At 49.4% G+C, this 21,771-nt stretch overlaps 1 protein-coding gene across 1 annotated transcript in view; it reads right to left on the minus strand.

The window, feature by feature from the left end:
* Vwf (von Willebrand factor) overlaps positions 1-21,771 on the minus strand; it is a 144,913-nt gene that overhangs the window by 48,858 nt on the left and 74,284 nt on the right. The window contains exons 19-27 of the mRNA XM_075982709.1: positions 15,406-15,509; positions 13,886-14,024; positions 11,808-11,942; positions 9,030-9,176; positions 6,016-6,156; positions 5,746-5,859; positions 4,185-4,341; positions 3,343-3,501; positions 2,355-2,490 (exon numbers count right to left, since the gene is read on the minus strand). Of these exons, the coding sequence (XP_075838824.1) occupies positions 2,355-2,490; positions 3,343-3,501; positions 4,185-4,341; positions 5,746-5,859; positions 6,016-6,156; positions 9,030-9,176; positions 11,808-11,942; positions 13,886-14,024; positions 15,406-15,509 (1,232 nt within the window). The remainder of the gene's footprint in view (positions 1-2,354; positions 2,491-3,342; positions 3,502-4,184; positions 4,342-5,745; positions 5,860-6,015; positions 6,157-9,029; positions 9,177-11,807; positions 11,943-13,885; positions 14,025-15,405; positions 15,510-21,771) is intronic.

Here is a 21,771-nt window from a genome sequence, read left to right on the forward strand (position 1 = left end):
CAAGCATGCGTGCATGCGCGCGCACACACACACACACACACACACACACACACACACACACACACACGCATGCATGCACACGCATGAGAGAGGGGAGAAAGCAGAGCCTTCCTAAAGCTTTAATCCATCTTAGAAACTGAAAAACAGTCTTTGTTGTTCTAAGCCCCCCACAGCCATTTAATGTTGACTTCTTTCCAATCTATGTCTCCAACCATATTAATATTTAATTATAATCCAAACCTTCTTATAAGTGTCTCCAAGGGCAAATATCTTTCTAAAATGTTGGCACATGCCGGAACTTGTAAATGTTCCACTGGAGATAAATGGCTTACATTAGAAACCATTATAGATGTTATTGGAATTTAAGCTGTATGGATGTTGATGCGTGTTTAATTATGTCGGGCCTTAAGGAAAAGAAAAAAAAACTAGAGTAAAAAGATTTTAGAAAGATGAATGAAAGTTTAAAACCCCGCCGTTTCTTTCATCCAGCAGAAGAAAAGACCGTGGGAGGGCTAGGTGTGGTGGCTCCGGGAAGCACAGTAGCACCACCATCCCTTCTGGCCCACAGGCAGATGCTGAACACAGAGTGTCTACCAAGAACTGCCTAGCCCTCAGCCCCGCCCCAGGATACCCACAGTTTGTGTTGACTCATCACCTAGTCCACGGATTTCTAGAGTACCAGACAACCTTCCAGCCTTTTCTAATCACTGTAGCCTTTTGCCGTGTTCTAGAAAGTAAAGGAACAGGCCAGCCCACAGAGAAAATGAAGATGTGCTGTGGTGGGGATCCCCACAGGATGGGGTCTCCTCCATTCTGTACCCTTGGTCTTCAGTCTTTACAATAAATCTGAGAAGGTGACCTAAACCCTGAGCAGGTCCCATGGTCTCACTGCCAGCCAATGTCCCCAACCTTGAAACTTGCGCACATGGTGGGCAGTAACAGCTGCCCCTCTCTGCAGGCCAGCGGAAGAGACATGAGGCGCCTGGAGCTTCCGTGCCCTTCGAGCTGGACACCCTAAGTAAGCTTGCAGTGAACACCCTTTCCTTACTCCTCAGGTCTGTTTCAGCACAATGAAGTTGGGTGGGATCTTACCGGGAAGTCAGTTCCTACCTCCTCCTAATCCTGCGATTTATTGCCTCCATCCTTGGTTAACGGTGCATGAGTGACATACTTTCTGGTTTCCTGTGCTTGCTAGAAAATTCACCCTGGGCAGTGCTTGCTCTTGTTTGTGCAGATGGTGGCGGCAGGATCTGGCTATGGCAGCTGTGGCCACAGCCCCTCCCCAGTGACTTAAGGTTCTCAAGTTGAGGCTCCCATTATTCTTGATTGGTGTCAGGGAGTGGTGCTGACTGTGTGAGCGTTTTAATAAATGTTCCCGACCTAAGGGCAGGACTTCAGAAAACCCAGGAATCCGCCTCAGGACTCCTCTCCTCCCCAAAGCCAGGTTCCCAGAGTTTGTTCCAGCAAGAGCCCAAGGTAGCAGTGACTGTCTTCCCTCTCAGCTCTGAAAAGCCACGTCCTGCGGCCTGGACCACAGCCCTAAGATGCTTGTGTTACACTTAGGACCAAGGACCCTATCTCTCTTTTCCTTCCTACATTCACAAATCTCCTCAGATTGGATGTGATGGCCACTTATATAGTGAAGTAGAAATACTAACTGCCATTGCTTGGTCATACATGCTGCATACGTGTGTTAGGATATTATATTCCATCCCCCAAAATGTGTATTTTCCACAAACAAAACAAAAAGTCTTTAACAAATACTGGGGGGCAGGGGGAATCTCTTAAAGAAAGAGAATCAGGTTCCAGAAACAAAACTCAACAGCACAGTAAAGGGATGGATGGGTGAGTGGGTGAGTGGATGAATGGGTTGATGGATGGGTGGGTGGATGGATGGATGATTGGTGAGTGGGTTGATGGATGGGTGGTGGGTGAGTGGGAGGATGGATGGATGGATGAATTGGTCGATGGGTGGATAGATGGATGGATGAATGGATAAGTGGGTGGGTGAGTGGATGGGTGGATGGGTGGGTGGATGGGTAGGTGGGTGGGTGGATAGATGGATGGATGGATGGATGGATGGATGGATGGATGGATGGATGGATAGGAGGATGGATGGATGGATGGATGGATGGATGGATGGATGGATAGGTGGATGGATGGATGGATGGATGAATGGATAGATGAATGGATGGATGGATGGGTGAATGAGTGGATGGATGGATACACAGGTGCATGGGTGCATGGATGAGCTAATTAAACTCAGCCTCAGTCCATGGTGCCCCAAGGTGTTTTCCAGGGCCCAGGTTCTGAGAGCCAGCATGGGGAACAGCCAATCAAGAACTCTGCTTTACCAATTCTGACAGTGTGCAGGGTCATCAGGGTTCAAGGTAATTTTCTTTCCAGGGGCCAAACGTCGACCAGCCACCTCACACACAGGGCAGTCTTGGGGGTCCACACAGGTCTGCAGAAGTTCATCCAGGATTCTCCCTGCACAACACACCACGTTAGGAGCCCACCTCTCATATCAATCAGGTAGGTTCACCTGCCACTGAAGGAACCTGTCCCAGAAACCCACTCTCTAAGCTCCCAGGCGGTCACCTCACCACACAGGAAGCATCCTTCTTCTTTGGCGCCTTGTCTGCCCCTCTGGGAAGCTGGGATGGGGCTTCCTACACATCTCTTCCCTTCCCAAGCCCTAAGACAAATGAAATCTTATCTCTAAACAGTTGGGGAGTGTCTGGGCTCAGCTGGCTCCTCTCAAGAGTGAACTCAATAACTTTAGAGCTAGTCTGTCTAACGCGACATGCCATGAGGCTACTTCTATATAAATGAATCATAATTCAGCGAAATAAAGAGGCCTTTTCCTCACACCTACTAGCCGTCACTGCATTGACCAGGATGTTGCTGCCACTGCAGCAAGGTCTGCTGGAAAGTGTTGCTCTCTTTAACCCAGGAGGCTGAAGCAAAAGGATAGTAAGTTTGAAGCCAGCCTGAGCTATACAGAAAGACTTTACAGGGAAGGAAGGAGGGAGGGAGGAAGAGAGGGAGGGAAGAAAGAATTGACTGTTCTATGTGATAAACCCACAAATGAAAGGGATTTTCAGGAGGAATGGGGTGAAGCTAAGTGAAAGAGCACAAAGGGCAGGTGAGACAACCCTAACGTGGCAAAACTCAGAGCCGGCCTGGCTTTGATACAGAGATCCAGGCAATCAGACTTGCTTGAGGTCCAGTGATGGGGCGGCAGGAGATACCCCTGGACAGAGGAGGCCAAGCTGAAGCAAAAGGAATACACCTAAGAGCCCGTTCCTCCATCTTGCTCGAGCCAAGGAGAGGCCTCACCTGAAGGGCAGTGAGCATGGCACCCCTCCACACACTGCACAGGGCAAACCAGAGGCTCGGGGTGCTGACAGGTGACTGGGCAGGCAGGCGCACAGCTGTTATAGCGCCACTCGCACTCGTAGCCATTTTCCCGAAGGTTCCTCTCTTCGCAGGTCTGGGCTGTGGAGGCAGAGAAAGAGATGGTGACCCTGGAAGCTCCAGGTGACCCTGGAAGCTCCAGGTGACCCTCGGCAACACAACAGTGTCTCTTCCTCCAGGGTTTCTCCAGAAGTCTCCACATAGCCATCTTGACTCCACGACCCTACTCAGTCTGACTGTGAATTCCTTACTCTTGTCATCATATTAACCTTCTTCAGCATCTGTGTCCCCCTCACTCTTACGGAGATGCCTTCATCCCCGTCTTAACTCCCATATTTCCATTATTCCTTTAGTTTTTTATTTTTTTAAAATATATATTATGATTTAAAGTATTTTCTTTTTTAAAAGATTTTATTTATTTATTATGTATACAACATTCTGCCTCCATGTATGTCTGCATGCCAGAAGAGGGCGCCAGATCTCATTACAGATGGTTGTGAGCCACCATGTGGTTGCTGGGAATTGAACTCATGACCTCTGGAAGAGCAGCCAGTGCTCTTAACCACTGAGCCATCTCTCCAGCCCCCACTATTCCTTTAGTATAAACTTCCTCACCCCGCCGCTTCATCCCGCTCCACCTGTGCCTCAGGGCACTGGGGCCAGCCCTCTCCACACTAAGCGTGCTCTCCCGTTCTCCCCACAGACCTTCAAGCCTAGGTACTTATAGGAAGTTGCATCTGAGACTGTGAGACTTGGGAACTCACGGCACAGTGTGGGCGTCCTCCAGGCTACCACCTGGCCGTGTTGGGCACACACGTGGGCATAGGCAGCGATGGTGTCACAGAAACAGGTGCAGTCCCCAATGGACTCACAGGAACAAGTGTCATAAATGCAGACGTCAAGGTATGGCTCAGGGTCCACCTACAAAAAAGAACCTCACATGGCCCCAACCTGAACCTGGGGTGAGAACTCTGGCTTATGGTTAGGGTGCTAGGGATGGGGTGGTGAGCTCCTGCACCAAGGAAATGTAGAACGTGGGTCTTAGAGAATGAATGGATGAAGAGGCAAAAATTTCTTTGTTTCTAATCTGGATTCCACTAAGAAATACTAAGAAAAGCAAGGCTGGTAGCCACTCCTGCATATTGAGATACCCTCAGAATTTGCTAGAAGGTTCCCTCTGCTCTCTCCCACCTACCTGCCTAGCTGCCTGTCCTTCCCTGTAACCATGAGTGTGGAGTGTTTTTACACAAACACACAGATTGGTCACTCTCTGTCCTTGCCTCAATGCAGCAAACAAAATGTAGTGATGAATCAGAACACACAAGATGCTCCCCTGAGGAGCTATGGGGCAGCTCTGCTAGACAATAGGGCCTGGCTGGGCTCTGTTAGTTCCTGATCCCAAGTCTCCCTGTAGGGAGGCGTGTCTGCCCACAAGCATGACCAATCACATTGACCACTTCACTTTAATTGTCTCCAAAACATGCTACTATACCCTCTTGGCTTTTTAAAGTAGTTAAGAAGGAGATGAGTTCATCAGCCAACGAATTGCTGCTCCCAGAACATTTCATCATCCCATGAGCCCCAAGTCCTTCCCCCTGCCTTCCTTCTTCCAATGCAGATACTAGCAAACCATAGACCTCTGGCAGACTGGACATCTCTGGAAGGCTGAAGATCTGAGGTACATGTACTCAACCCATCCTCCATATGTTCATGGTACTGCATAGCACAGGTGTGTGCACATGGCTGTGTTTCTGTGTGCACATAATCACACATACTCACATGCACGCCTGTGAATGTGCCTGTATTTGTGCTTGCATGTGCGTCACACACAAATGCCCAAAGAAAGAAGTCCATCTAACTCCAGAGAACTCATCACTCTCATTTGACGCCGAGGAATAAAAGGATGCCAAAAATTCAAGGACCCCCCAAAATCTCTGGCGTTAAGGCCAGGGAAAGTTAGGATGAGAAGAGGACTGGGGACTGAAGCAGTGGTTTGCTGCTTGTCTTGTGTGTTGATGGTTGTGGGGGTCCTGATTGGGTCTGGTGACAAGGAAAGGAATTCCCTGGCTCTGGCAGGATACATGCAAAGAGGACTAACTTCAGACCAAGAGTCTTCTGGTGTATGGAAAAGTACTTGGCCAGCCATTGCTTTCCTCAAAAACTACCCATGTTCCCCCTCAGCTAGAAGCCAAGAAAGCTACCATGGTTTCTCAATAGGAATCATTTCAGGGCTCTGCCTAGGCAGTATTCACATTAGACATTCACAGTCAAGGAAGTCACAAATCTTTTTGACCACTCTGCCTCCCTCCACCCGCAAAGCCTCACCAGCCTGTTGCAGCCCTGGAAGATGTCGCTGGTAAGGATTCTACAGGATGAGTCCACCATCGTCTGCTTCATGATGTTGTTATGGCAGGTGGCCGGGGAAACATCTAGCGACAGCTGGAACAGGAGAGAGTACCAGAGAGGCCGAACGTCAGGCAGCCTTGTTGGAGGGACTCAGCCCAAAAGCCCAACTCTGCCACTGTCTACAGCTCCTGCCGCCACAGCCGCCGTGAGAATAGGGGAACCCTCCATCTGCTGAGCTGCCAGATGTACCTTTCTCGCGTCGGCACACTGTGAGCTCACTTTCCAGGAATTCCCGAAGTCGACAGGGTCTTCCTCCACCTGAAGGCTGCTGCTAGTGAAGTCATTGTTCTGAATGCCATCAAAGTTCCCGCACAGGCCACAAACCTGATCCTGAGTGAGGGGCGGGGACACACACTGTAAACCTTGGCACACTCTCTGGGTCAGGGGAAGAAGGTACCAGGTGACCAAGGAGTCAGAAATCATCAGAGGAGGAAGAAGAGGGGGAAACAGAGGAAGGAGGAGGAAGCAGACAGGGAGAGAGACCCAGGGAAGAAAGAAGGAGATCAGCAAAGTCTTGTCCTCATGCAGCCTTTCCCTGAACTTCCGCATTGACCCATCTCAAAGTCAAGGACTCAGAGAGAGATGATGTGCCCAAGCCTCATGGTCAAGGGCAGCAGGCAGCTTGACCCCGGGGTCCCTCTGTGAGTCATCAGTCTCCCTGGTCAGACTGTAAGCTGAAACAGGAGCAAGCACCACTGTGCATGGGTGAGAGAAGGAAGTAAGGAGGAAATAGGACAGCCCTGCTCTGCAGCAGACCTGTCTAAAGTCATGTCCCCATAAGAACACAATCTCCACTGTGGTGATGGAAAGCAAACTGTTGGCTCCACCAAAGATGTCCGTCCTGAACCTGAGAACTGTGACTGTGTTACCCTACTCGGGACTACAATTTTCACATGGCTTCCGTGTGCAGTTGGATTCCCCCAAAAGCTTATTCTCTGAAAGTTTGGGTCCCCAGTGTGACACTGAGAGGTGGTGTAACCTTCAGCAGGTGGGACCTAGTTAGATGCAATTGGGTCACTGGTGACGTCATCCTTAGAACAGATGATGTCATTCTCATAGGACCCCAGTCAGTTCCCACACCATTCAAGCTTTGTTCTTGTTTCTTCCTAGAAATGGAGATAAAGTAGCTCAGCAGATACAGAGGCGTCAGCTGCCAAGCATGGTGATCTGAATTCGATCCCTGGAACCCACGCAGGAGGCCTAGAGGGAATTAAGTTGTCCTCTGCCCTCTACATACCATGGCACATACATGCCCACACCCATAGATAGATAGATAGATAGATAGATAGATAGATAGATAGATAGATAGATAGATAGATAGATAGATAGATAGATAGACTGAATTTTAATTAAAATAAGATTTATCAGGCTAGGCCCTTGAATCCCTCTGAGTCCCTCTCTCATATGTGACCCCTCTGTATGTAGCCATTTTTCCTTCCCTGTCTACTGTTCCTTAATTCCCCACTGCCATAGCCAGGCCAATGCCTGCCACAGACCAAACAGATGGAACCACCCAGTCCTACACTTTCAACCTCCAACAACCGTAAGAGTTGAATAAACCTCTTTCCTTCATACAGTACTCAGCCTAGAGTGTCCAGAACATGGGGAAATCCCCAGGACAAAGGAACTTGGTACCGTTAGGTTAAGATCTTGAGATAGGAAATTGTCCTGAGACATCGAGGTGAGCTGTATGTAACCACGGAGTCTAACAAGGAGACAGAAAGAGGAGAGTGTGCAAGGCATTTTGACCAACAGAAGCATGGAGGGGTGGGAAGGCCTGAAGATACTACTGAATAGCAACTCACTGAATACAGGAGGTGGGGCCACAAGCCAAGGAGTGCAGCCAGACTCCAGAATCAAGAAAGTGTCTTTGTCCCTTGAAATCTCCACAGGAGTGCAACACTACCAACTTTCTGACTTCCAGAGCTAAAATGTAATACACTTGTGCTGTTTAAAGATACTGCATTTGTCCATAGTGATTTGTCATGGCAGCATGAGATATCTCTCTCTTTCTCTCTCTCTCTCTCTCTCTCTCTCTCTCTCTCTCTCTCTCTCTCTCTCTCTCCCTCCCTCCCTCCCTCCCTCCCTCCGTGTCTCTCTCTCTCTCTCTCTCTCTCTCTCTCTCTCTCTCTCTCTCTCTCTCTCTCTCTCTCACACACACACACACACACACACAAGATTTTTGCCCCTGCTGTACCTGCAGTACTTGGAACAGCCAATACATTGAGTAGAAACATAGTCAGGATTGTTAGACCTTTCTAGAAATGCAGTGGGCTGCCTCGTGCAGCCCTCACTGACATAAACAATTTAGACACAGACATTACTGTCAGCGATGTTGCAGGCACCACTTTCAACAAAAATAAACAGAGCTCCTTGTCACCGTCACACCACTTAGTAATACCATCAAAGCCCCCAAGTGTGGAAACCTACACAAATGCCATCGTAAGGAGATCCTCAGCAGGCTAACCAAGTACTCCCAAAAAAGCTAACCTGGGATCCTAAGAGGTAAGTCAAATGGTGACATGCTTGCCGTACCGGCATGAGGACCTGAGCTCAATCCCAGTACCCACGTAAAAGAGACAGTCATAGTGGCGTGCACATGTGACCCCAGCACTAGGGAGGCAGAGATAGCAAGTCCCCAGAGTTCACTAGTCCCCTAGCCCAGCCTGACTGATGAGAAATCCCAGGTCCCAGTGCAAGACTTTGCCTCAAAACACAAAGTGGATGGCTCCGGAGAATGATGCCCGAGATTGCCCACTGGCTGCCCTCCAGCAATGCCCACACATACACTGACATACATATGAACATGCATGCATACGCGTACACATGCATGTGAGCATGTGTGCTAGCCTGAGCTTGCTGATAAGATAACATTCCAGAATGGATGGCAATGATTTAATATTATATGTGCTTAATTTGCCTCTTTGGGTTAAGAAACCTAAAAAAAAGTCACCCTGACTACTCCTGTTCTCCCTCCCCTGGGCAAACAAAATTGTTCCTTGCTGGGCCAATCGAGACACTGTTAAAGATGCCTCTGTCCTCCCTGTGTGCAGCCAGCCTCCGTGGCTGCTTAGCTCTCTTTGTGTGGGGAGTAAGGAGGCTGGACCAGAGAACACTGTCTTCCAATACAATGGGGATGGGCAGCAGGTAACTACGTGAGCCACATGAGTCACAGGCAAGATGGAGCAAGAAGGGCCGCTGACCTGGTGTGTGTGCTTCAGGACCACGGAGACACTGAGGCGGCAGTCCCAGACCACAGAGAGGCCTTGACTCAGCAGCAGGATGATGTACCGGCCAGACTCCACCACCTCGAAATGAGACTCATCTTTTAGGGGCTTCTTCACGTTTACCTGAAGAAAGAAGGAACCCGGAAGGGAAGTAAAAGAAGTCGGAGTCCAGGGCTCCCCTCTCTGTTCATAGCTTGTCTGTCTGCCTTGCCAGCCGGCACCAGCGCTGGCCCTCGAGACCTGCGTGGGTCACCAGCCACTTTCAGAACTCCCTGAGGCCGGCACCACACCTGGGCTTCTGTGTCCCTCTGACCAGACACCCTCCCATGCTAACAAGATGGCAGTGAGAGCAGACTGGCCCATTTCCCATTACCTCATGAGAAGGGGAGAAGGGAGGGTCTCTGACCCTTGCTTGTCAACTATACCAGTCCCTGGCTTGTTTTCTAATGTGGTGATGATTTTAGACATCTTCAGTCACCTGGGTGAAAAATATACCCACCTATAACACTGAGCCCCCAACTCCTCGTACCGCCCTCCGTTCTCCGGGGTGACTACCATCAAGAGCCAAGACTGAAGGACAGGGACTGTTAAGCTCCATGCTTCAGGCAGAAGCTTCCAGAAGTCTGGCCTGAACTTCTCTCCCTGCCCAAGTTGTCTCCACTGACAAACCCTCAAGGGCCACCGCAGAGCACTCAGCGGATTGTCGGGTTCACAATGCAGAGGCTGAGACCAAGAACCTGCCAGTCTTCACGGAGCTCCTCTCCCGAGGAGCCTGCCTCACGTGGGGCTCATCATCTCTGCAAATTCTCGCCCCGCAGATCTGCCATCACCTCTGCAGGCTCACTGCTATCGTCTGCCCTGGCTGAAACTGAACTCTGAAATAGAGTTGGCCATGTCGGCTCCTAATCGGCACACTTACTAGACAAATTTTCTTTCCTGTCTATAGAAAATGCACTTCCAGTCCCCAGCTGTCAAGGGTGGGCATTAACAAAACATCGGGAAGCAGGCAGGAGCCACGGGAGCAAATGAACCCAGTCTTTAGGAGTCTGTAGGGTTGCACATATCCAAACCAACTGAATCAGATCTGTGACCCAGGGACAACCAACCAGTGCAAATGTAGATTCTGGGGCTCCATCTGATCTACCGAGGTATGACTCTGAGGTGGAGCCTGGGGACCTACACCTAACCCCTTCTTAAGCTATCAGGATACAGAGGCTGCATCTGTAGCTTCTGCTTCTCTTTTCACCTTGTCAAACCTATTCATCTGAGGAAATGAGGGTGTGGCTTGGTAGGGGAGCGCCAGCTCAGCAGGCCCAGGCCCTGGCATCCATACCTGGCATGTCCCTTCGATGGATGCACACGCGGTAGTCCCCACATACCATTTGTTTTGCTTTCTGTAGTTTCAGTTGATTACGAAAGTATTGAATGGAAAATTCCAGAACAGTGATTAAGCTTCAAATAACTTCCATCACAACAGATTGCATTATTGCTCTATTTTATTATTAGTCAGCATTCGTGCCTTTTTCTCTTTACTTCATAATCCAAACATTATCATCTGTGCTAGATAGTTTTATGTCAGCTTGACACAAGTTAAAGTCATCTGAGAGGAGGAACCCTCTGGTGCGGGACAATTGTCTATATTCTCTCAATTATGTTTTAAATAAATGTTGATTGGCCAGTAGCCAGGCAGGAAGTATAGGCAGGACAACCATACAGGAAGTAGAAGCAGGTCAATGAGAACAGGAAACTTCTGGGAAGGAGGAAGCCTATTCCTCTCCAGTCCTGCCCAGACATGGAAGAAGGAAGATGTGACCTGCTCCACTGAAAAAGGTACTGAGCCATGTGGCTAACATATACTAGAATAATGGGCTAATATAAGTTATGAGTTAATAAGAAACCTGAGCTAATAGGCCAATCAGTTTATAACTAAGGTAGACCTTTGTGTGATTTCTTTGGGGCTAAATGGCTGTGGGACATGGTGGGAGGACAGAAACCAGGCAGGACAAAAATCTCAGTCAACCCTCAGTTGAGAAAATGCCTCCATAAGATCCAGCTATAAAGCATTTTCTTAATTGGTGCTTAGTCAGGGAGAACCCAGCCCAATATGGGCAGTGCCACCCTTGAGCTGGTGGCCCTGGGTTCTAGAAGAAAGCAGGCTGAGCAAGCCATGAGGAACAAACAGCTCCCCTCCATGGCCTCTGCCTCAGTTCCTGCCTCCAGGTTCCTGTTCTGTTTGAGTTCCTGTCCTGAATTCCTTTGATGATGAATAGGAATGTGGAAGTGTAAGCCAAATAAACCCTTTCCTCCCCAACTTGCTTTTTTCCCATGGTGTTTCATCACAGCAATAGAAACCCTAAGACATCACCAATGTATATAATAGACCACACTGGTCTATACTATCTGTGACTTCAGGCATCCACTAGGGGTTTTGTCCCTCTGTCATGAAGAGTGACCACTGTATGTGGAAGGGAAACTCCTCCCCCAGTCAGCGCGGCCTCTTCCTGTATATAGGCAGAGATTACTGCTCATCGTTTCCCACACGCAGACCACACTTGAACCACAATGGGCTCACACACTCTGTATTGGTCTGTCATTGCTCTGCTCACAGGATAACATGTCAGGACCTGCGTACGTTGCTAGGCCTCCTTCTCCACACTGGCTGCCCATTCTAGCGGCACACTTCTCCGTGAACACAGGGTAAACACTCCTGATAAACTGAGGGACAAGAAGGGAAGGGGGGAAACGGGCGCTTACCTCTCCATCAAACAGTTCAATCTCCCCTCCCTCCACCAGGACAGTGACTCGCTTCTTGCACTTCACTGAAGGGTAACTGCACCCCTCATTTCCCACCAGGATCCGGAAGGTTCCAGGGTTATCGCCACAGTAATCCTGGAGGAAGAAGGCACCAGGAGGGAAAGATTAGCCCTTCTCCCAGACCAGAAGATGATATCATGACCTCTGGGGGAGTCTTTGAATACATGTCACAGAATATCATCAGATGTGCTGTGTACATGGGGGACAGGGAGCGGTGTTCACAGGTAAACTCGCCCATGTGTCCAACCTCAGGCCTCACAGATGATCCCGGTACCCATGGTCAGTGCAGTGACATGATAATGAACACAAAGTGGAACAGGGGAGCTAGAGGAGTCAGCATGTATGTCCACATACAAATACATATATAAACATACACCTACCCATATAATACACATATGTACACACATGCATGTACAAATACCTGTGCATATTTATACAAACTTGCACATACATATATGCACTCACATACACACATATACATATACACACGTATATACATGCAACTACACAAGCATACAACAATAAAGATGCATACACATATACATAAGTAAACATGTATCCACAGGTGCACACCTGCATACATACGTATAAAATATGTATGCGGTCATGTGTACCCATATACACATACATGCACACATATACATACACATACTCACACACAGATACAGAAAACACATCCCTGTGTCTGAAAGGGAGCATTAGTCCACTTCCTGGCACGGCTGGGTGACATGGCTTGAGCTGGTTCCTGGTCACACAGGTTAGAAGCAGAAGAAGGCTGCAGGTGTTGGCTTGCTTTTGTCCACAGCTGGCTTTCCGAGGGAGAAAGCTAAGCCTATAATGCCTCCCACAGGAAAGGCCCCAGGAGAAGGAAGAGGATCAAAGTGGGGGAGGAAGCCAACACAGGATCTGAAAAAGAATTTCTGAAAACAGGGTAGCTCTGCAAGGCTTGCCAGGCAAGGGGTGCCAGGGAGTGAGTAACGCCATCCCTAAATCCATTGCTTCTGGAAGTCATTAGACAGGCTGACCCTTGAAACTGGTGCCACCCTGTCTTTTGATGCTCAGGCAAAGAGTCTGTGGGGAAGCTCTAGGGGAAACACCCAGAGGCATCAGAAGAGCCATTTCAGGGTGTGTGCACATTGTCTCCCCAACACACTATCTTCCTGGGCCAGCTGGGGTACGTGAGGCCAGCCTGGCTGGTGCCCCAGAAAGTTCCACCCCCTCCAAGCGTGCTCTGCACATGGTGACCATGTTTACCAATAATGCCTGACACACATGTCCTACAGCCCCATCTCGGGCTTTGAAGTCCTACCTTCAGATCACTCCAAGCCACCACCTCCCCCAGAGAACAGAGACCCCAGGAGCTGCACCAGCTCAGTGTGTCACAGAGTACACAGGGCTGAGCTCTGGGGAAAGCTTTTGTCCTCCTTGATAAACCAGTTTTTCAACAAGAAAAACTCACAGCAACCCACAAAGCGGGGATAAGGAGGCACACGGGCTGTCAGGGACTCACTAGTTAAGATGTCCTAAATTCTTACTACTGGGCTGAATGGCACCGTGACCCCAACCTCCCCTCCTCACTATGTGAAACTGACCAGGATAGAGATGAAAATGGTAGCAAGTTTCAGTAGGGTCATAGGTCAGGCCATGTCCTCCAGGGAAAATGCAAGGAAGCCTTCTGCCCAGGGGTACTTCACAACAGTGGTCTGCCAGGGAGGGTGAAATCCAGCCAGGATCAGCTCCCCACGAATCCTGGTGTAGGTGTCCACCAAACTGAAGAGCTGTCGTTCTCTAATCTATACCTTACCTCACACCAAACCAGCTCAGAAAATTAAATTCTGTTCTCAAACTCCATAGACCTTCAGGTACCCTTTGGGGGCTTAGAAAATTACTCTCACAAAAACCAAACCCCAAAGTTCTTCCTACAGACAGAATCTGATCAGGTAACTCCCACACTGCAGCCAGCATGTCCTGCTCTGTTAGATACAGACGGTCCCTCCTCCCCTTGCTCTGGGTCTCACCTGCGCCAGGACATACTGGCACTCCCCGGGGAACAGGTACTTGAGTCCATCAAAGGTGATGTAGTGGGCCATGCCAAGGGCAGAGCAGGTGGCGTCACACACATGGTTCGTGCAGTTCCACTTCCGGTCCCGGCAGACACTAGGAAAAGCAATCCCATGTTGCTGGTTTGCACCTGAGTGCCAGGGGCTCAGTCGGGTCTCGTGAAACAAGGAGGCAGTGGGGGACAAGAAGACGCCAGATAGTCACCAAGGTAGCTTCAAGAAGTTAAGCATTTGCAGCCTGTGGAAGGAGCCTGGGCCTTACAGGCCTCACAGAGGATCTGCAGGGGAAAGGGAGGCCATGCTGTTCTCTAGCTCCAAGGATGAAGCAGGTATGGCGTGAAGCAGGTGTCCAGGGTGATCCAGGAAGTTGAAGGGAAGGTGGGAGTTCTCTATGCCACCTGCCATGGACTCGCTAAAGCGTGGCCTCACCCTAAAAGCTGTAGAGTGCCTGAGATTAGCCACAGGGTCACTGTCTTACAGACAGACCAACAGCCATCTCAAGATGAAGAAGCAGGGACATTCTGAGGCTGGAAATTTGAATGGGTGTGTGAGTCTGCCAGGAGCGGTTTTGTGTGTGTGGTTATGTGTTTATGTCTATGCCAATTTGCTGGCCACATGTCCCACCCCTCGCTGCCCTTAACCAGAGCTGATCTAGGGAAGCCCACTCATGCGTCAGAGGTGGTGAGCTCAGACCTCAGGCACTCATGGCTCCCCGACCTCTGTCCACATGGGCCCCTAAGATTGCCTACAGCCAGAGTAGAAGCTGGGGTGAGTGTAGGGGAGCCAGGGAAGGGTAACCAAAGAAGGCAGAAGGAAACCGCCACTGCCTCCTCACCCTCAGGACACTCATGGACAGCACAGGGATAGGGGAAGAGACGGACCTTGAAATTCGGCCTTAAAGAACAAAATGGATCGTTTGCACAATGGAACCTGGATCATCATGTTAAGCAAATTAAGCCAGACTCGGATAATTATCATGCTTTCTCTTGTATGCAGGGTCTAGATTTATTTAAAGGATGCAATAGTAGAAGAGGGACAACTTGTGGGAGAGGAAGGGACAGTAAGAACAGAGAGAGGGACAGGAGACGGTGACACAGAACATGTGTGCAAAATATACCCTACGCATGTATGTAAATGACTTAATAAAATCATTGCCTTGTATGACTATTAAAAATATATAAAAAAGAAGAAAGGAAGAGGGAGGATTGAGAGGACCTTTTCAACACCACCCCCCACCCTGGTCACTGGACGCCTCAGTGGAAGAAGTTCCGAGAACAGAACTGCCCGTCTGTAGGGAGCAGGTGCGTGGCCAAGCAAAGGATGGAAAGGGGCATTTGACAGACGGGGAAGCAGAGGCAGAGTCAGGACAAGAGCACTCAGGTTCTCAAGGGTGTGAGGACAAGTGTCACAAGTCCTGTGTCCCACAGACCCTTAGGCCACCTCGATGACTGGTCCCCAGGGCATCCCGAGAGGCTCACCAGGTATTGCAGCTGATCTTCACCGTATCTCCTGGGGCGTACTCTTGGCCCTGGTGGAAGCAGGGGCACCGCTCCAAGGCCACACACTTGTTTTCATGGCGGACCTACAGGAAAAGAAATCAAGTGTGTCGAGAGCCATAGGGACTGCTATCACTATTACAAAAGTGTCATGATCAAGCCTGCCAGGAGCCCAGCATGAAGAGAGGGACCGAGCCAGGGCAACCTCAGCAACAAATGAGCTAGGGCAAGAGTCAACACCAGGCTGGGTGTTGGCAGACACAGGCACCCTCTACACTGTTTCTCCCTGTCACCAGAGACACACTGCTTCTGCCCTGCTGGGTGATATAACCTGGGACACATTTGCAAAGACTTCAGAAACCCATGTCAGAAGCCCTAGGAGTGCATCTCCCAGGCTCAGCCATGCCACACAAAAGATGGCTCCAGCGGACGTGGGAGTTACGGGTGGAGACCAAAGGAGAATTATTTACCAGTGAGCGGAAAGGGGGAGAAAGGAAAGAGTCAAGTGTTCAGAGGCAGGCAAATGATGCAGTTCTAAAGGGACCCCAGGATCTGGTTTGCTGTAGGGTGCTAGAGGGTCCTTCACAGAACTCTTTAATGAGGCGAGCAATGCCTACCTACGTCGCTAGGCTTAAAATGGGGAGGAAAACTGCACACACGTATGGTTCCAATTTCACATGCATGTAATACAGATTTCATTGCTAACCAAAGCTAGAAGGAAATAGGGTGGCTGTCCCCAGGTAGTGAGCGTGAGATAAAGACATTCTGGGCTTATTTTCTTTTCTAGTTTTAATTTTTTCCCCAAATGTTCTTTGACAAGTAGATATCATATTTATAGCTAAAAATGGATCTCGTATTTGATTATAATTAATAAGAATTTAGTGCCCTGGAGGAGAGACTGAAGACTAGGCAGAGGAGACATATCAAAGTCCGGCTCAAAGCATGTCCAAGACACATGAGGTGACCTTCCTCCCAAGGTCACCTCTTCCAGTCCTGATGCTCTGACGTGCTATCCACAGAGGTGCTATCCCTCCTTCCTCACCCCCTGAGGAAGTGACTCTGTAGCAGGCTACACATCCCAGGTCTGCTAAGGACAAGTGGGTGGAGAAAGAAACCAGCCTGCTGGCTCAGTGGGCTTAAGAAACACTGCCAAGCCCACCCTAACCCCACCATGGCCCACTGCCACCTCAATCAAGAAGCCGCCTTGGATACCCGCACTGGCCCGAACTCACCTGAGATGTGATCCAATGTTCTTTGATCATATACTCTCCCCTGTTACCCTCTCTTGGTCCTAGGTGGGGCTCCAGAGCTACCCAGCTAGTAAGGAGAGGTACCTGGTCTAGAAGATTCTCACTCCAGCGATCTGGTGAGCTACCCTGCAAGCTTGAGCCCCTAGATCTGCAGATGAAACTAAACCCTGGGATATGTGTGTGCAAAGGATTTCCACATCAGAACCGTAGGTTGAAATTGTGGATGCACACATACATGTACTGGAAGATGGGGAGAATCCTATTCTCCACTTAGCACCACATCTGTCAGCCTCAGGAGGTGTCCCTGAGTCCCACATCATCTAAATAATGGGGCAGAATTGGTCCAAAGAAATAGGAATACGCCAGCCCACTGTGTTCTTCGTAGTGCTTAAGCCTGGGACCCCGGTGTTTAGAATACAAGGGACTTAGGTGACCAGCAGAGAAGGCAGCGGTTTGACAGGGGCAAGGTGGGGCAGCAAACCTCCCTTCAGAGCCTTCCAAGGTTCACAACAAAGACTCAGCCCTCATCCTCAGAGCTTTGTCGGGCTCGACTTCAGTCCGAAGTCTGTCACCTAGTGGCTACCCTAAGAATGGCCAACACACGTAGGTTAGTGGAGATGAGCAACAAGCCTTTATGGGAAGGAACACACTGCCCTGATAGATAACCAGGTGTCTCACCACTGAGGTACATGTTCTACCTGCCACTTGCAAGTAGGCTTGACGAGGGATTCCCAGGTCCCCTGGTGGGCATTCTGGCTGTCCGGAATTTCTCTGCTCCCACTTCTCCTAGATAGGTCCATGTGCCCAGCCCTCTTCAATGTCCATAACACTCAAACCCCACACAGTGCTAACGACCGCCCTCCTCGGAGTTCATACTGGCTATGCACACGCTCATCTCTGCCCTGACTTGTTAGTCAAAGCACATGGCTAACCGGCAAGCTGCAGCCACCAAGACCAGTCTCAGCCTTCCATACGATGGAGCCAGCAAGGAGGCAGCCCATGACCTGAAAGGAGAGGAGGGATTCCCAGGCACTGTGTGGAAACTTCCTGACTTCCTGAGAATTGCAAAGCCTTAAAAAAAAATCCCTGGCAACTGAGAACCACAGAAATAAAGAAGAAGCACAGGGAATGAGGGAACTGGCCCAGAAGAGGGCAAGTCAGGTCAACAGCCCATAACTGAGCAAGTCACGGTTTGGCGTGAAGACACCCATCTCTGCCCAGCATGTCCTTCACGAATAACAGTGGTACTGAGAGAAGACTTATGAAGCCCATAGAAGACTTTAGAAACTGTGGCAGAAACTGTCCCCCACATGGGTTACCAACTTGCAATTGTTCAATAAGCATTGCCCAAGCTGAGAACACTGTCCTCAGTCGGTTCCAGGAACAATTATGAGGCAGAAAGAAGTTCTCATCACCCTTCTCTGGAAATGCCCCTTATTCCTCACCGTACGTGAGCACCATATGGATCCATTGTCCCGCATTTGCCTCACCTGCCCTAGATGGCCCTGCTCCACCAGTATTCACAGCTCAGGGGAGCCGAGGTCAAACGCATGTCGATTAGGAGGACAGTGATCTGAACAGCTAACTTCCACTAACGTGTGAACGATACTTCCTGTGGGATGTCTCATGTTGTAAGGTTTTTTTTTAATGAAGTCTTGTTTGTTAACCAACATGAACATATGTCCATCACAGACCTGTGAGCCTGGCTAGGTGACAGATTGTGAGTAGAAGAAGCATTTTTGACAGAGGTGGGTTTGTTCTATCTTATAAACATTTATAACTTGATAAAGTACTCACCTAACTTGCACGAGAGCCCAGAAAAATCTCTGGTGCCCAAAAATGAAGTTCATTCCTTCATGAAACCTTGTATCTTGGATCTAGTTTTAAAAGAATTCTCTATGTCTTTCAGCCAATCCAAGGACCAGGAGCATGAGCATCCTTCACCGTGGCAGGATGTTCCCTAGTGCCCACAGAACCGTGTATCAGTTTGAAAGATGCAGCTGCTAGGTACATCAAAGAATAAATCACCGTCTCCCAGACAGCGTGCTACACTCTCCTCCAAGACCTAAATATCTGCTAGCCAGTGTCCCGTCCTGAGCATTAGGGGACCAGAGGGACTGAAGGGTCCTGGCTCTGCCCTAGGTTCCTACAAAGAGCCTCCGCAGTGGCTGGAGTACAGGCAGCAGGGCCATGGGCTGTGCTCTGCTGCAGACTAGTGGCAAAGTTAGGTAATATCCCAACCTAAAGGAGTGCCTATGCCAGGCAAAAGTTTAGGAATATTTTTTTACTAAAGTAAAAGGCTGAGCCTGGGCCACCTATTAAGTTCCAGCCTGGCCTGCACTACAGAAGAAAGCCTGTCTTAAAGATTCAAAACAATCAATCAAAGACTTGAGGAGCCTTTTACCACTGTCCATGAACTTACAATGGTAGAGGGGACATGGAGGGTCCTTAAAGGAGGAAGCATGGTTTTTAGGTGAGGACAATGCCACTCAGAATGAGGCCAGCACCAGAGCTGACCTGTGACAATGAAATTGCAGAAACAGACTGCAATGTCATGATGTCATGTCTCTCGTGAGTGATGAAAACATGTCTGTGTCTTTTCTTTCATTTTCATGTTTGTTTGGTTGTTTGTTTGGTTTGTTGTTTGGTTGGTTGGTTGGTTGGTTGGTTGGTTGGTTGGTTGGTTGGTTGGTTGGTCAGTTTTATTGTTTGGAGTGCTGGAGATGAACCCAGGGTCTTGCACTGACTCATATCCTGTGGTGGTTTGAATGAGAAAAGCCCCCCACAGGTTCAGCCTTTTAATACCTAGCCCCCAGTTGGTGGCGCTATTTGGGAGAATTTGGAGGTGTGGCCTTGTTGGAGGAGGGTGTCATTGGGAGTGGGCTTTGAGGTTTCAAAAACCCACACTACTCTTAGTTAGCTTTCTCTCTGCCTCCTACGTACCAAGAAGGATGTGAGCTCTCAGCTACTGCTCAGGACCATGCCTGCCTACTGCCATGCACGACGGTCATGAACTCAAACTCTGGAAGTGTAGCCCCAAATAAACTCTTTCGTCAACAAGTTGTCTTGATCATGGTGTCTTGTCACAGCAAGAGAACAGGAGCTAAGACACACCCCCAACTCCTATCACTGCTTTTTGATATTTCATTTGTTAATCCATTTTCACTGTATTGGCCCACAGCAGCCCGGAAATGGGAGAAAGCAGACTCACACCACCCCTCCAGTGGCCACTCCAGAGGCGCTAACCCACTCGGTTTCTGAGACTGAGCCTCGGTTGTTTACAGACAGCTCACTCACAGCTCTTACTACATCCTATGGAACTTTCTGGCATTTTTTAGACGGGATCTCTAAATCTGGTTGACTTTTAACTCCACATGTATCCAAGGACGACTTTGAACATCGGACCCTATTGCCTCTACCTACAGGCATGTACCGCCATCACCCATTTCATGCTGGGAGTTGATTCCATGGCCTCCTGAACGCTAGGAAAGCACGCTCCTAACTGTGTTCCATTCCCAACTCCACGATCTTGCTTTTAAAAGTGTTTTTGCACACATTTCCCTGTACCCAGAGCCGTTCAAGCGAGGAAGGCAGCCTGAGACCATCACAGAGGAGGCCTGTGGGATTCAGATAAAGACTGAATGACTACACAAGGGTGTGGGGTCAGAGGGTAGTGGAGGTGCTAGCTTAGCCCCTGCACCCCATTCCTCCTTCAGTCTCTGTTCTCAGATCTGTCTCCGTCAGAAAGTGATTTGCACACCCCCCCCCTTTTTTTCCAAGTCTTCAGAATGCAGAATCCCTGGCCCAAACCCTTGGTCTCATGCCATAGTCCTCCCTCATCACACTGAGAACAGGGAAACAGCCCTGGGTATGAGGTCTGGACCAGCAGAAGCACCCAGGCAAGATGTTCCCAGCTCCCTTTTCTTTGTGTTGTGGCCAGGAACACGTGTCGAATGCTGCAGCCAGCACACTGAGCGCACTTCATAAATTACAAGGCTTTCTCTGCTTTGCCGAATCTGGCCCCGGCTATCTGCACATCAGTCAGCAATGTAATGAAGCAGTTGTGAAAATAATCCAACCTCTACGGACAGAAGCTTTTGTGAGGGGACTCAGTTGCGTGCGTTTCTGAGCGTGCGTAGCAGGGGCTTCTGGACGAGAATGGAGTGCCTGGCAGAAGGTCTGTATCCTCGATCTGCAGTCACGGTCCCAGCCCAGGATTGGGGGGTCTAATGCAACTGTTGTAGTATTAAGTATTTAGTACTTCTTGGATGCTTTCCTACACACACACACACACACACACACACACGTGCACACACACTTCTCTGAAGAAACGTCCACCCAGTTTGACATGACGGAGTGAGCTAGCTACTCCAGAGGCTGAGGCAGAAGGATTGTGTAAGCTCCGTAGTTCAAGGCAAGCCTGGGCAACAAAATGAGGCTTTATCTCAAATTATTTTTAATTTTAACATAAAAGTAAATTAAATGCTTCCTGATGCTGGCATAATCCCGTAGTCTCTTTTCTTGCCTGAGGTTTCTCTCAGGTAAAGATTTCCTCTCCAGGGACACCATGGGGACAACAGTTCTTGTAAAACCCTGAAACACACACAGTAAGACCTTATCTCTTGGGGCTCTTATTCCCTGCTTGTTGCTCAGACCAGAGACTGAGTTCCATTTTCCTGTAGACCCCTGACATCCTTCTCTTGTAGTGTGAGTCACACTGTCTAGTGGAAGGGCCGTTCTCTATCTCCCTACTAGAGGAAGATGGTTCCAGAATCCTCATGGGAGAAGACAAGTAGGGAGCACCCTAAGGAGAAGCGGTAGAACTCTCCATTTGGGAGAGGGGACAAGGAAGGCAGTAGAGAGCAGGACTTCTGTCCCGCACATGCCTCAGTGTCTAGCCTTTCTAAGGACACGGAATAAGTTCTGGTTTCCATGACAGAACACCCACAGCTCCTCAGGCAGTGTCCTGGGCACCATCAGGGCACACTCACGCCATCCTACCCACACAGGTACCAGCCTCTATCGCTTTGTCTCAATCCTTCACTACATTCTCTGTGTGGTGGAGAGGGAAGCCAGGAACAGCAGAAAGACAGGATGC

Source organism: Microtus pennsylvanicus, chromosome 8, assembly GCF_037038515.1.
Source record: "Microtus pennsylvanicus isolate mMicPen1 chromosome 8, mMicPen1.hap1, whole genome shotgun sequence".
Lineage (NCBI taxonomy): Eukaryota > Metazoa > Chordata > Mammalia > Rodentia > Cricetidae > Microtus > Microtus pennsylvanicus.